The sequence below is a fragment of the Monodelphis domestica genome, chromosome 1 (assembly GCF_027887165.1).
Source record: "Monodelphis domestica isolate mMonDom1 chromosome 1, mMonDom1.pri, whole genome shotgun sequence".
Lineage (NCBI taxonomy): Eukaryota > Metazoa > Chordata > Mammalia > Didelphimorphia > Didelphidae > Monodelphis > Monodelphis domestica.
The window spans coordinates 531,324,228-531,337,394 of NC_077227.1; the positions used below are offsets into that span (position 1 = coordinate 531,324,228).

General features: G+C 39.5%; 2 protein-coding genes across 12 annotated transcripts in view; one reads left to right on the forward strand and one right to left on the reverse strand.

Annotated features, from left to right (window-relative positions):
• The window catches only part of GCSH (glycine cleavage system protein H), a 244,341-nt gene that overhangs the window by 64,883 nt on the left and 166,291 nt on the right, over positions 1-13,167 (reverse strand). For all 11 annotated transcript variants that reach the window (XM_056813278.1, XM_056813280.1, XM_016432773.2 and 8 more), the window contains 4 exons: positions 12,507-12,653; positions 6,747-6,946; positions 5,786-6,000; positions 4,438-4,654 (listed from right to left, as the gene is read on the reverse strand). In XM_056813278.1, the coding sequence (XP_056669256.1) occupies positions 4,438-4,654; positions 5,786-6,000; positions 6,747-6,946; positions 12,507-12,653 (779 nt within the window). The remainder of the gene's footprint in view (positions 1-4,437; positions 4,655-5,785; positions 6,001-6,746; positions 6,947-12,506; positions 12,654-13,167) is intronic.
• BCO1 (beta-carotene oxygenase 1) overlaps positions 1-13,167 on the forward strand; it is a 156,500-nt gene that overhangs the window by 4,025 nt on the left and 139,308 nt on the right. The window lies entirely within an intron of this gene.

A 13,167-nucleotide genomic window follows, 5' to 3' on the forward strand; every position in this document is an offset into this window, starting at 1 on the left:
TCCAAAGAAAAGACTTAGGGCATTAGTTGGCTGGGAAGACTTTGTTATTTGTTTTAAAGAAGTTAATACATCAGGATGAGAATATCCTGCTGGGAAAATAAGAGGTCTCATTTTGAAATGCTTGGGAAGCAATCAGACAATCAAGGAGATAGGAGAACCCAGAGTTTTTGCTGGTTCCCAAGCAAGGATTTCTTGGGGGGGAAATATGGATTTAAGCTAAGAAAGCTTAGTAAGTAACACCCTCTCTTCCCTGAAGAAGAGAGAGCTAAGATATCAGCTGGACCAGAGACTCTAGTAAAGCAGTGTCCAACAGAGCCTATCCTATAGCTGGGCAGTGTCCATCAGAGATTATGAGTCCAGCAGGGCAGTGCCCAAGACAACATTTCTGTCTGAGCAGTGTCTATCAGAGACTCTAAATCCAGAAAGTTAGTGTGAGGACATCACTATAAGATATCAGTGGTGAGTGGTGAGTAGCTACACATATCCCCTATGTGGGTGCTTTTCTATACTTGGGGCCTGGCCACACATTCCCTACATATGTGTTCTTCCATGCAAATTCGCTACATCTGTCCACTCTTCTTACTGATTCTTTATTTGTGGGAAAGTATGCCCAGCTTCAGGAGTGAGATGTCTGGTTGCTACTTTTCTTTCTATGCAGTTTCATTATGTGACTTCATTTTGGACTAATTGTATCCTCTGGCTATTTAATATATTAGTGTTAATTATGTTTTTAATTATGTTTGTGTTAATTATGCTAATACATTAGTGGGGACTTGTGAGCTATGATTTTAGGGGATGTGGAACCACAGAGTACCTAAAACATGGGACAAATATTCTCTTGCAAGAGATATAACCTGTAAAATGTACGGTTCCCCCAGGAAATATTTGCGTCTGTATGTGTGTGAATGTATGTGTGCTTTTTGTTCCAGCCAATTACTGTTCCCTGATTTTATTCTGCCCTCTCCTGTTGTCTTGATTTAGAACTGTAAGTGTCCTAAGAGCTCATATAGTACAACTGATCATAGAAATAAAAGTCACTCAAGTGTCATTTGTCCTCCATGAAGGTTTCTTTTCCTGACACCCTCATCTAAAAGTGAACTGTCCCTCCTTGATATCTTAGAGCATTTTGCATGGGCCCCGCCTTTATATCCTAGTTATTTGTATATTCATTCATGCCTCTTTATAATGTTAGTTCCTTAAGTTCAGGGTCTATATTGTAACTATCTTTCTAGTTCAGTGCCCAGCATAATACCTTGCAAACAATAGTTGTTGAATTCGAATGGTTTCTATGGAGCAGTAGGGACAAGATGTATAGAACAGAAAAAAGTGTGCATGCATACAGAGATAATTTGCAAAGCAAATATTTCTAAGACCTAAGGACAAGGTCCACCCAGGTATTGATATCCTTTGTCCCTCACAAAAGGATCACAAAAGAAGATAGTTTCCCAAACTAGATCTGGCACATTCTTATGTGAATATTTCTTAATAAGGAACATATAAGCTTGAGAAGACAATTACTACTATGAGTAAGGGGGTCTCTGGACAGATCTTACTGTACAGAGACAACTAGAAAAGTAATTAATACACACTGTAGTGTATGTATCATGAAACCAGAAAGCCCTGTCCTTGAGCCTTAGAGATATTTGTTTTACAAATACCTAGCATGCTCATGAGGCACAGTAAGGAAATCAAGCAGAGAGTTGAAATTTGGTAGCCAACACTAGGATAGACATCAGAAAACTTGGGTTCTAGTTCCCACTTATTTACCATCTATTCTCAGGCAAGTAACTTTCATCCCTGGACCTCAGTTTCCTCATTGTAGAGCAGGTCCCTACCCTGTAAATTCCTATCTATGGATAGGAAAATATTGTAAAAATTGGCAAGTACAATATGAAAGCAAGGGAATATTATCTTCATTAAGGATTACTAATAGAGAATAAGATCATCATTCATTAAGTATCTAATAATTACAGTATTCTGTGCTAAATGGTGGAAAAAAGACAGTGTATCTTAGCTCTTATTCTTTTTTTTTAAGCCCTTACCTTCTGCCTTAGAACCGGGCATGGTAAAGGACTTGCCCAGGGTCACACAGCTAAGAAGTATCTGAGGCCAAAATTGAACCCAGGACCTTCTGTTTCCAGGCTGACTCTCTATCTACTGAGCCACCTACGTGCTCTCTGAACTCTTATTCTTAAGGATAGCTTAATTCTAGCTGTCTAGAAAGGTTATAAAAAGATGGCGTCATTGGATATATGGGATTTAAAAAATGAAATTTTCAAAGCATGTTCTATCTACATCTCAGAACTAATGATAAAAAATATAAGAACTGAACTGTATTGAAGAAAATGTAGACTTTGTGTTGGCTGTGTAACTTGTGAGTAGTAAAAATATTGCATAAAATATTGGGTCAATATTGACTATAGATTTTTTCTTCAAGTGTAGGATAGCAGTTCTTTTTCCAAACACCTGAAATTTGGCCCTCTTTTCCTTTAAACTATGACTCGAGGCATATCATAGTCAGAATCATAGAATTTGAGAGAGGGGAGGGACCTCAATGGCCATTTAGTTTAACTTGTACAAGAAAAGGAATACCCACTAGAATATGGCAAGTAGCCATTTGGCCTGTTTGAAGTCACTAAGGACAGAGAACCTGCCACTTGTAGAGGAGTATCATTTGACTTTGGACAGATCTAATTATGAGAAAGTTTTTTCCTGAAACCAAGCATAAGTTGGCCTCTATGCAACTTCCATTCAGTGTTCTTGGTTTTGCCATATGGGGTTAAGCAGAATATGTCTAATCCTTCTTCCACATGATTGCTTTTCATATACTTGAAGATAGCCATTATATTCTCCTTTGAGCCTTCTCCAAACTAACATGGATTTAAGGACCATCTCAGTTTTCTTCTTTAGGACATTCCAGTTATCAATTCCTTTATAAACTGTAGTGCCCACAATGGAAAAAAAAATACTCCATATGTTTTCTGATAAGGGTATAGAAAGGCTATCACTTCCCTATTCTTGGAAGCTTTGCTTTTCTCATTGCAACTCAAGACTGTATTGTTTTTTGGCCTGCTGTGACACCCAACTGACTTAAAGTTTACCAAACCCTTCAGGTGTTTTTCAGAACTGTTACCTAGCCATCTCTTTAAAAGTTGGTTTTCTTTCAATTCAAACTTAAAATGTCTATTTACCCCTATTGAAATTCCTCTTAATATATTCATCCATATCTTCCAGATTGTCAAGATTCTTTTTCCTAGGTTTGTGTCATGTGAAAATTTGATGAATATGTGAACTGGGCCTTTATCTAAGTCATTGATAAAATTATTCAACAGCACACAGCCAATCAGATGCCTTGTATAATCTTTTGGAGACTTCCTGCTAGGTGATTTTGAACTATTAACAACTACTCTTTGAGTATAAAGCTAATTTCCTACACCCAAGATTCTAGACTTGATGTGGTGATAAACTGGGAACTACTGAAGGCTTTTGATCAGGTAATTGGCACAGCACAGGTGATAGTGATGTAAGTGATACTTAAGGAATATTTGTTCAACAGCCTTTTGCATTATAGATCAGACAAGGCAAAGTCTAGGAGCAAGGGGCTCAATTTGGGAAGTGCTGTAATATTGGTGTAAAAGTCAAGACTTCCTGGTCCCAAAAGCAATGGGAATGGGAAAAAAGGGGACAGATATGAGAAACATTTGGCAGCAAAAATCAGAATTGATTTGATGACTGATTTAATATGGAGGATGAAAAGATAAGAGTCAAATGATTAAATCATTTAGCCTGGACAGCAGGGTGGTTTTATACCAAAAGAAATCTTGCACAAGAAAGCTGAGAGGAGTTGATTTAGTGAGAAGAATGCTAAAAGATTTCTTTTGGACTTGAGCTTGAGAAGCTGGTTAGAAAAATAAGTGTAAATATCTAGCAGGCAGTTATTAAATATGAGATTATAGTTTAGGTGAGTGGGCATGCTAGAAAGATTTGAGATCCCAAAGGATAAAGAGTCTGGGATAAAGGAGAGAGTTTGAGGAGTTAGCTTTGGCAAGGAGAAAGGATGTATTTTCTTTTGACAAAGAAAGAAAGCAACAGGACATGGAGGAAATATAGAAAAAATCTGTGGCTATGGTGAATGTATGGCTTTAGAAGGCGGGGGGAGAGGGGTTTGGTGGGGAAGGAAAATAATGGTGTTGGCACTGAATGGCCTTAATCCTCTCAGTAAATCAGGAAGGAAGGTCATCTGATGAAAGGGACAGAGGCAAGACTGGGTCTGGGGCCTTGGAAGATTGTGGTCAAGGTCTGAACTGGGCTGTTGTTCAAAAATGGAAAACAACAAGGGATGCTTCTGTCTTACTCCAAAAGGAATGACAGTTTGAAGATCACATATAATTAACTGATTACAGAAGCTATGAGAGACTTATTCTTCTTGCAACTTACCTTTTAAGTTGACAGACCTAAGGGTGAGGATAGAGACATCCTCTTTTTTCCTGCTTTCCACTTTAAAGTCCTTCCCAGTTTTGTTCTGTGGGCAAATGATCTCTTCTATTAAAGTCAATAGTTTATTGATATCCATCGATTTCCCCAAATCTGAACATGAATCAGGTGATGAAATCTTCAGAGTTTTAAGCAGTGAACTGACAATTCTCCGAATATCCTGCAAGTTGAAGAAACAAAAAACCAAAACACAGTAAATGGGAATAGTCAATATATCTGAATGTGCTTTCTTTGCAGAGAACCATTTAATGACTAGTTCCTTAAGACTGGGAGTCTTTGTTCTACATTTGTGCTAATGCGACTCTCCTTAAAAATATATATGTAACTAGAAAAAATTCAAATGATGGTATGGTTTTGGGGGGGTTAATATCTTTTTTTGTAGTTAGTCATCTGTTAGAGTCTTCACTTTCTTTTTTATTCTGAGTACAAGAACCCCCCAAGATCTGCAATGTTTTGGTTTCCTTGGGACTTTTGTAAGCAGAATATCAGAAGAATCAGGAAGGAAAGAAGTTAATTTGTGGGGCAAGAAGAGAGAAGCTGCCATCAATAGCCTTGAAAAGAGCACTAATCTTTCTACTACTCTTGAAGTAGCCTTTAGCCAGCTTATAAAAATCTAACTAGGCCAGGCTGCTGGGCTGGTATTTTGTTCTAGACTGAGGCCCATATTGCTGAACTGTGTCAGTAGGAAGAAGAGGATCCATGAGATTTCAACATGGCCAAACAGTTTTGCTCTGGGGAGTTTGTTTGCTTTACCTGGGTCTGTTTTTTTTTTTTTAATCTCTGTCTCTGTTATATGTTTATACTAGATAACCTAGCAAATAAAGCACTATGCCCAGAATCAGGAAAAGTAGAGTCAAATCTGGCCTCAGGCACTAGTTTGGTGAAGCTAGGAAAGTCACTTAACCTCTGCCTACCTCATTTTTCTCAAATGTAAAATAGGGATAATAACCTTCTTTCCATCACCTGCTTCCCAGGATTGTTGTGAGGCTCAAACAAGATAACATTTGTAGAATGCTTAGCACAGGGCCTAGCACATAATAACAAATTCTTGTTCCTTTTCCCTCTACTTTTAAAATTCTCTTGTTCTCATTCTTCTCTATAGTATATAACATACCAGCCCAGATACTTGGTCAATGACAGCTTCAGATGGTGAGAGAAGCTGGCACCTTTACTGGCCAGATCTATTGCCTTTTTGCCCCATGGAACAATTCTTCTGCTCTGAAAATTGTGGTAAAACCCAGCAGAAATCGAGATCTGTTCTTTAATTCTAGAGCATATAGTGAAAACTTGCCTTTGTTACAGTTTCAGGGGTGAGAAGGGCCTCCTGTGCAGTTTCTGGGGTAGGAGGGAGCTGTGGGGACACAGGACTCTTCCCAGTTTTCTCATTTTGGGGTGTCCGAGGTCGTGTGTTCCGGAAGATCTGAACAATAAGTAGGTTGATGGGGAACATAAGGAGGGAGCTTTCCAAACCGATCATCACTTCCTGCCAAGTGAATTCAATTTTACCTGAGTAGTCAAAAGAAAGAGTCAATTAGTATTTATTAAACACATAGAAGGTACTGTCTTAAGCATTAGGGATACAAAGAAATGCAGAAATCCTTGCTCTCAAAGATCTCACAGTGCAAAGGAGGAGCTCATAAGTTAAAAGCAAGTCAGCTGAAGCCTACTATCCAAGCACAAATAGCCTTTTCTGGTTATTTTGCTCCCTGCCGCCTTTACTCCCCCCTTTTACTGCTAATATTTTCCTTTAAAATTATCTTTCAGGGGGCAGCTGGGTAGCTCAGTGGATTGAGAGCCAGGCCTAGAGATCAGAGGTCCTAGGTTCAAATCTGGCCTCAGACACTTCCTAGCTGTGTGATCCTGGGCAAGTCACTTAACCCCCATTGCCTAGCCCTTACCACTCTTCTGCCTTGGAACTAATACATAGTATTGATTCCAACATGGAAGGTAAGGGTTTAAAAAATTATCTTTCATTTACAATACATATATCTGAATGTATATAGTGGTTTGCTTGTTCTCTTCTGTTAGGGGTAAATTTAGGGGAGCTTCCTGCAGGTAGGTCATGTTTTTGCCTTTTCTTTTCTTTCTTTTTTTTTTTATTTAGCACTTAGCACTGGACCTGTCACATAGTAGGTGCTTAATAAACGCTTGTTTTGATACTAATGATGATTGACGAAAATAGACAAAACTGACAACAATTTTGGCATCTTGGCTATCCTCTGGCCCACAGACCCCATTCAGACAGGAATTACCCAAGTCCATTTTCTGCTCAGCTGGGTCTTTGGGGACCCCCCAAAACATGATGCTGGTCAGCATTGTGCAGAGGAGCAGAGAGAAGCAACAGGATACCCTCTGAACCCTTGTAAAAGAGCTTCGAGGGGAACGGCTGAAGATTGAATACCAAATGTGTCCATCCTGGAAGCCCACAGAGGTCTTCATGAAAAACAAGTGGCTGTAAAGGAGGAGGAAGAAAAGAGATTTAACAGAAGAAAGGAAAGAGAGAAAAGGGGGAGGAGGGAACAGAAGAAATCATTTCTGACTTGACTAAAATCCCTTGCTCTTTTTCACATGAGGTGTTAGCCTGGCCTATCTTCCCAGTAAGCCTCATCCCTGTTCTAATTTTATTAAGATGAAAGCAGATGACCATAAAACATACACAACAGACGCTGAGGACTGAGCATGCATGAACAGAGCTCAGTACTGGAGTCATATAAATATCAAGCTGCGCTCATTTGGCCTATGCTTTAAGGAGACCCATTGTTATTGTGCTGCCTAGCAACTGGGCATGAATCTCACCAATAGCAAGTCAGGTAAATTACTGTTTTCAGCACCGATTCTTTCCAGACAAACCGTCCTTGTTACCTTTTTCATCTCACTAATGACGTTTCCCAATGTCTACAATTGGTGTCTGTGTCAATAGTTTCCCCCATTCCACTTTTTCCTCCTCAATATGCACATTCTCTCTGACACTCCCATACATACTGGAGCTTACTCTTTAGTGGGAGGAACTTAGACCCTCAGAGGTAGAAAAAACCCTAGAGGTCATCTGATCAAGCAGTATTCAAAGTGAGGACCTTGGTACCCTGGGAGGAAGGGCCTGACTCCAAAGGGCATGTGATCAGCTAATTAGAAGTTGGGAAGATGGAGTCTCATCCTTCCTTCCTAGGCATAGTTAATCATGGGGCTTCTCTCTAATGAAACTACATCTCTTATTTCCCAACACTCCTCTAGTCAGTCTTCTCCACAGGCTGGCCAACTCCCAGCCTCCCCAAAATGAAAACTATATTGATCCTTCAGGGAAGTTATTACCTAATGACTACCTGGGTACCTACAACAACCACTGCTATTATGGTTCTAATGGAAAAATTCCCCTTCCCCCAAAGAACCGCTACTCTACAGATGATGTGGTGGCTACTGGGCTCTACACTCTAGAACAGTGATCAACAAGTTAAAATTCCACCTCACCTGTTTCCATTTTATTGGACAGAGTGAATCATGTAGGAAATGTTCATTGTAATCTATCACCAAGAATATTGCAAATAAGAGCAGCCAGGAATGTTAATATAGGAATGTTAAGGGGGGGGTAACTTCGTGTAACTGTTTGGGCCTGTGCAATGGATAACTGCTAGAGACAGATGTGAAAAAAACAACCTCTATTTAATAAATATTGGAAAATGTTTGAGGAAAGGTAAGGAAATGTAACAAAGGTAGAGGGTTAGGATCCCTAAATCTAAGAGGGCGCTAAGCTTTTACCCACTTCCCTCTAGTTCAGGAGAACTTGCTTCTTGCTCAAGCTTCCCTGAGCCTAACTTCCCTGAGCCTTATCACTGAACAAAATCCCCAGAATCTATGCTAAATAACTTATTCTAAAATTTATCTATATGTATAGATATTATTCACTCTCTCCTTGTATCCCTTCAGATCACTCCTTCAAATCCCAGTACTTTCTCAGCCTAATCAGGCTTCTGGGTCTTTGGTAGGCCTCAAAGGCTCTGCGCACTCTGAAATCACACAGAGGGGAAAAACCATCTCTCTTTTTCAGCTTTAAATCAATTAAATTATGCACTTTCTCTGCCAACTGCCAGCTCTTCTGGATCTAGCTAGGCTTTTTGACCTAAGCAGGCTTCAAAATGGCTTGGCCCTCTCAGCTACTACACAGAGGAAAAACTGTCTCTCTCTTTCTCTTTTCTATTGATTTCTCCCACAAACTTATTCCAGAAACTCTAACCTATTCTTCTCCTTCACCTGCCACTGGGTTTTTCAGTGTTACAGGGAACAGAAACACCAGCCTCTCTTAAGGGGAAAAAAACCTTCCAGGAGCCCCCCTGCTGTGCAGGTTGGCAATTGACTCTAGCTACCCAGAATTCCAACAGGCAGACTTCCCAAGATTCTGTCTGGCCTTAAAGAAACCTTACCCATTATTATTTACACTGTCCTTAGCTGCTAAAATCCCAGTGACATCAAATGGTCCTCATTAGCCTTGTAGATTAATTAATCCTAATAGGTGAACAGGCATGAATGAACATCTTTATCCCTAAACCACTGCTCTTCTAAACATATATTACCAGAGAGGGCACCACTATCCTTTCAGTCCCACAGGTCTGCACCCTTGGTATCACCCTTGACTCCTCTCACTCAATCCACATAGCCAGTCAGTTGCCAAGCCATGTTCTTTTAATCTATACAACTTTCATATGTGTACCCTTCTTGTAAATCACATAGCTACCATTCTAACTCAGGCCCTAATCACCTACCCCAGTCAACAACAATAGCCCTGTCATTGGCCTCCCTGCTCTGAGGGTCTCTACTTCTAGTTCTCCTACACACAATTGCCAAAATATCTATGTCATTCCCTTGCTCAACAACCTCTAGTATTTCCCCATTGACTCTAGAAAACGTTGTTATCCTTTAAAATGTCTATTTTTGTGTGTTCTAATTCACGTGATTTTTACTATGGTCGCACCTGAATATAATTTATAATATACTCATATTGGGGTATAGGCTCAAACTTTTTTTTGATAGGGTGCATAATCTGGAAACTCTAGTCTAACACTATCATTTTACAGATGAGAAGACAACTAGTCCAAGATCATAGTTAACTGTTTTCATCTCCAAATGTTATGGCTTTCCCTTCTGAGATCACCTTCCAAATACTTAAATCCAGATCGCTGGCATCTTTGGACTTGATGTTCTCCCCACTATATTAAGCATCTTTACAAGAAGTTCTATGTCAGAGGGCATAAAGAGCTGGCCTTAGAGCCAGGAATATTTGTCTTTATGTCCTGACTGATGTATTGGCCTTGTGATGCTTAGGCAAGTAACTCAACTTCCCAGGGTGTCAGACAACTCTGTTGGATGACAAATTCTGACTGCATACTGGTCTGCATTGGCAGAGGACTTTTGCAGCTAGAGTTCTTTATGTCAATGAAATCACAGGTCTAGTTTAAGCCAAACCAACCAAACTCCAAACAAGTTCCTCCCAGTGACCCAAGTTCTTTTTACTCCCTACTTTTCCCTCCCCTTGTTTCCCCCACAAACCCTCCCACCAGACAAGCCTTTTATGTTCCTTCCACTCAAGGGCCCTTCAGGATCTGCCCCCATGCTAGGGGTCCCAAGTGCTAGAAGGCTTGAAGAAGTTAGAATTATGGACAATTATGTCCCATGGCATAATTTTGAGGAAGGCCAAGGGGAGAGAAGGGTAGAATCATCCAAGCATCTTGGAGACAGGAGGCATAGGGGCTGAAGTGAAGTGAATAAATGGTGAAATTTATTAGTGGCTTTCCTGAACCACTTTTGCCCTAAGAGCCAGCTTTGAACACTGTAATTTCAGCTTCCAAGAGAAGATACCCTTTGCCCCTCACTCTTATTGACCAGACTTCCTTTCTTGGCAAACCAAGCCCTTCTTTTGAAGGAGAGAGATACAAATGAGAATAAATGAGTAAATTTCACATTATGCTCCTCTATCATTCATTCTGTTCTGGTTAAGCTGAATTATTAGGATTACTACCTATTTTCAGAACTCAACATTTACTTAAATACAGTCCATCCCCTAACCCTGCCACAACCTCCTTTGATATCTCTGATTATCAAGATTCCTCTCTTTCCTCAAGGCCTAACTTGGGAACCAGTTCCTCTATGTAGGCCTCCCTGATCTCCCTAAGTGAAAACATTTACCTCTGTATTTTTTTAAACCTTACCTTCCATTAGAATCAATACTATGTATTGGTTCCAAGGCAGAAAGGTGAGAGCTAGAAAAATGGGAGTTAAGTGACTTGCCCATGGTCACACTGCTAAAAAGTATCTGAGGCCAGATACTTTGTTTCTTCTGTAATTTTAAAGCACTTTTCCTGATCTCTCCTCTGAAAGAGGATACATATTGTATTTTTTTTTTTGTATCCTATTTGTCAATGAACAAGTCTTATTCCCTTTAACATCTCCCCACCTCTCCCCTTTTAGACAGCAGGGACCTCAATTCTTCATCTTTGTATTCTAGGTCAGTACCTGCTACAGAATAGCTGTTTATTACATTTTTTTTAATTGAATTGTGCCAAGAGTACCTTCCCTTCAATGGTGCATGTCCCTTGCTCCTTAAGCTAGCATTCAGCCTAGATACCTTCCCAGACTTAATTTACATTACCCTATGTATCTGACCAACTGAATATTACTACTTCCTACTTCTGGTTTTTTTTTTCATTCTAGTCTTTCCTGTCCTCATTATTCCTCTGCCCTCACTACTTTTTATCCACCTAATTCCCAACTCGCTCATTGTTTCTGATTTCTCACAGGAGTCTCATGTGCCTGAGATTTACTACATACAGTTTATCTCTTCAATTAATTCTATGAATTTTTGTACTTTGTTCATGTGTCCAGCCAAAAGGAATAGAACAAATATTTCCTTATATTTTTGTTGATTTTTTTTTCCCTACAAGAAGCCTGTGAATTTTAAAACTATTCCACCCTAATCAGACCATTCTGATTTAGCTATTTTCTGATCAATAACAATAGAGATACTTGGAATAACAGAATCAGGTCTTGGAAACCCACATTCTCCACCCTACTCAGTGTAACAAGATTAGGAAGGGCTGCATCAAACTCAAGATTTAATTATTTGAGAAAATGGCCTTCAACAGACATGTGCAAAATAAGGACAGACCTCTGGGTGGTCCTAAATCAAGCTTGAGCCACCATTGGCACATGTGAGACTCAGGAAGTGAGGTAGAGAACAGCCTCTGGAGTTCTCATGACTTCCTGTGGAGAGGGCTTGAGTTCAGTTCGATCCTAGAGCTTGAGCTTGGAGGAGCCCCGCAGACAGCTTTCCTACAGACTGGTCACATGAGTGATAAGGACTGACCCCTTTCTCTGCCTTGGCTTTCCAAGGCCTTAATGCCCCCTTTGGCTCAGCCTAAGCCAGAATGGTTCTGAGTTAAACTCCTTTCCTTCTCTCCCTCTCTCTCCCTCTAATATTTTTTTCCTCCTGTTGTAATTAAATCACCATAAAAATTTATCAGCTGACTTGGGTATTTTATTATTTGGGATTTCCCTTGGCAACCATTTAAATGTAGACTTTTTCAGTCTCAAACATAATTTTCACCCTTTACAAGCCCTATAAGACACCTAAGTTGAATTTGTGCTCGGCGATATCTTTCTGCATTTTCCTGGCTTTTAAAGTAAGAACAAAACAAAATACTAACTGTGTCTCAGAGTTTTTCTTTAAAGTACTACAACACTATATTTTCTAATCAATTAATTCAACCCAGTTGTCTTTTTCTTTTAGCATAATGCCTGATACATAAGTAGTACTTAATAAATTCCACTGACCAACATTTTCTGTCCCATATTTTAAAACTTTACTCCAGCTCTGACATTCTATGGTTTCATGATATCCAAGCATAGTAAGACAGTATCACTATACACATTGGTTTTTATGAGATTTTCTGAGATACTCTGTTCTCCTCCAAGCAGCATGGACCAATGTTAACATAGAAATGGAGGATTTGGGAACTAAGTTTTACCTGAATTGTTTCATATCTTGTTCTGTGGCCACTGGAAACCTCCTGTCAAGGACGCAGTCACCAACATCAATGGACAACCAAGAATTACAAAGGAAATACCATTTCTGATCCAGTGTCAAGTCATGGACTGATATGCGGTTGACATACCTGGAAAAGAGAACCTAGTTATTAAAGGATGCAGAATGTAACTCTACTGTGTAGCAGAAGAGAGATTCTTGGGGTATATAGAGGGGACTTCATTGGTTGGGTCAAATCCCTAGAAGAAACAGATCAAGAATTTTTCATCTGTAATTAATGTTTATCAATTTAATAGTAAAATTTAGCCATGCCCAGGAAATAGCTTATAAAATGTTTTCACTACAACCCTGTGAGGTAGAAAGTAAAAATATTAGTACTCCTATCTACAGATGAGGAACTGAGTCTCTGAGTCACAGAATCTTATTAGTTAGAAAAGGACTTCAGAGACTATGAAGTCAAACTCTGAATAAACAATCTCTCTATAGTATGACCAAGGATTCATTCAACCTTCATTTGAAGACCTTTAGAGAGAGGAAAACATGGTACCTCCTAAGAAAGCTCATTCATCTTTTTTTTTTTTTAACTTTACCTTCTGTCTTGGAATCAATACTATATATTGGTTCCAAGGCAGAAGAGTGGTAAC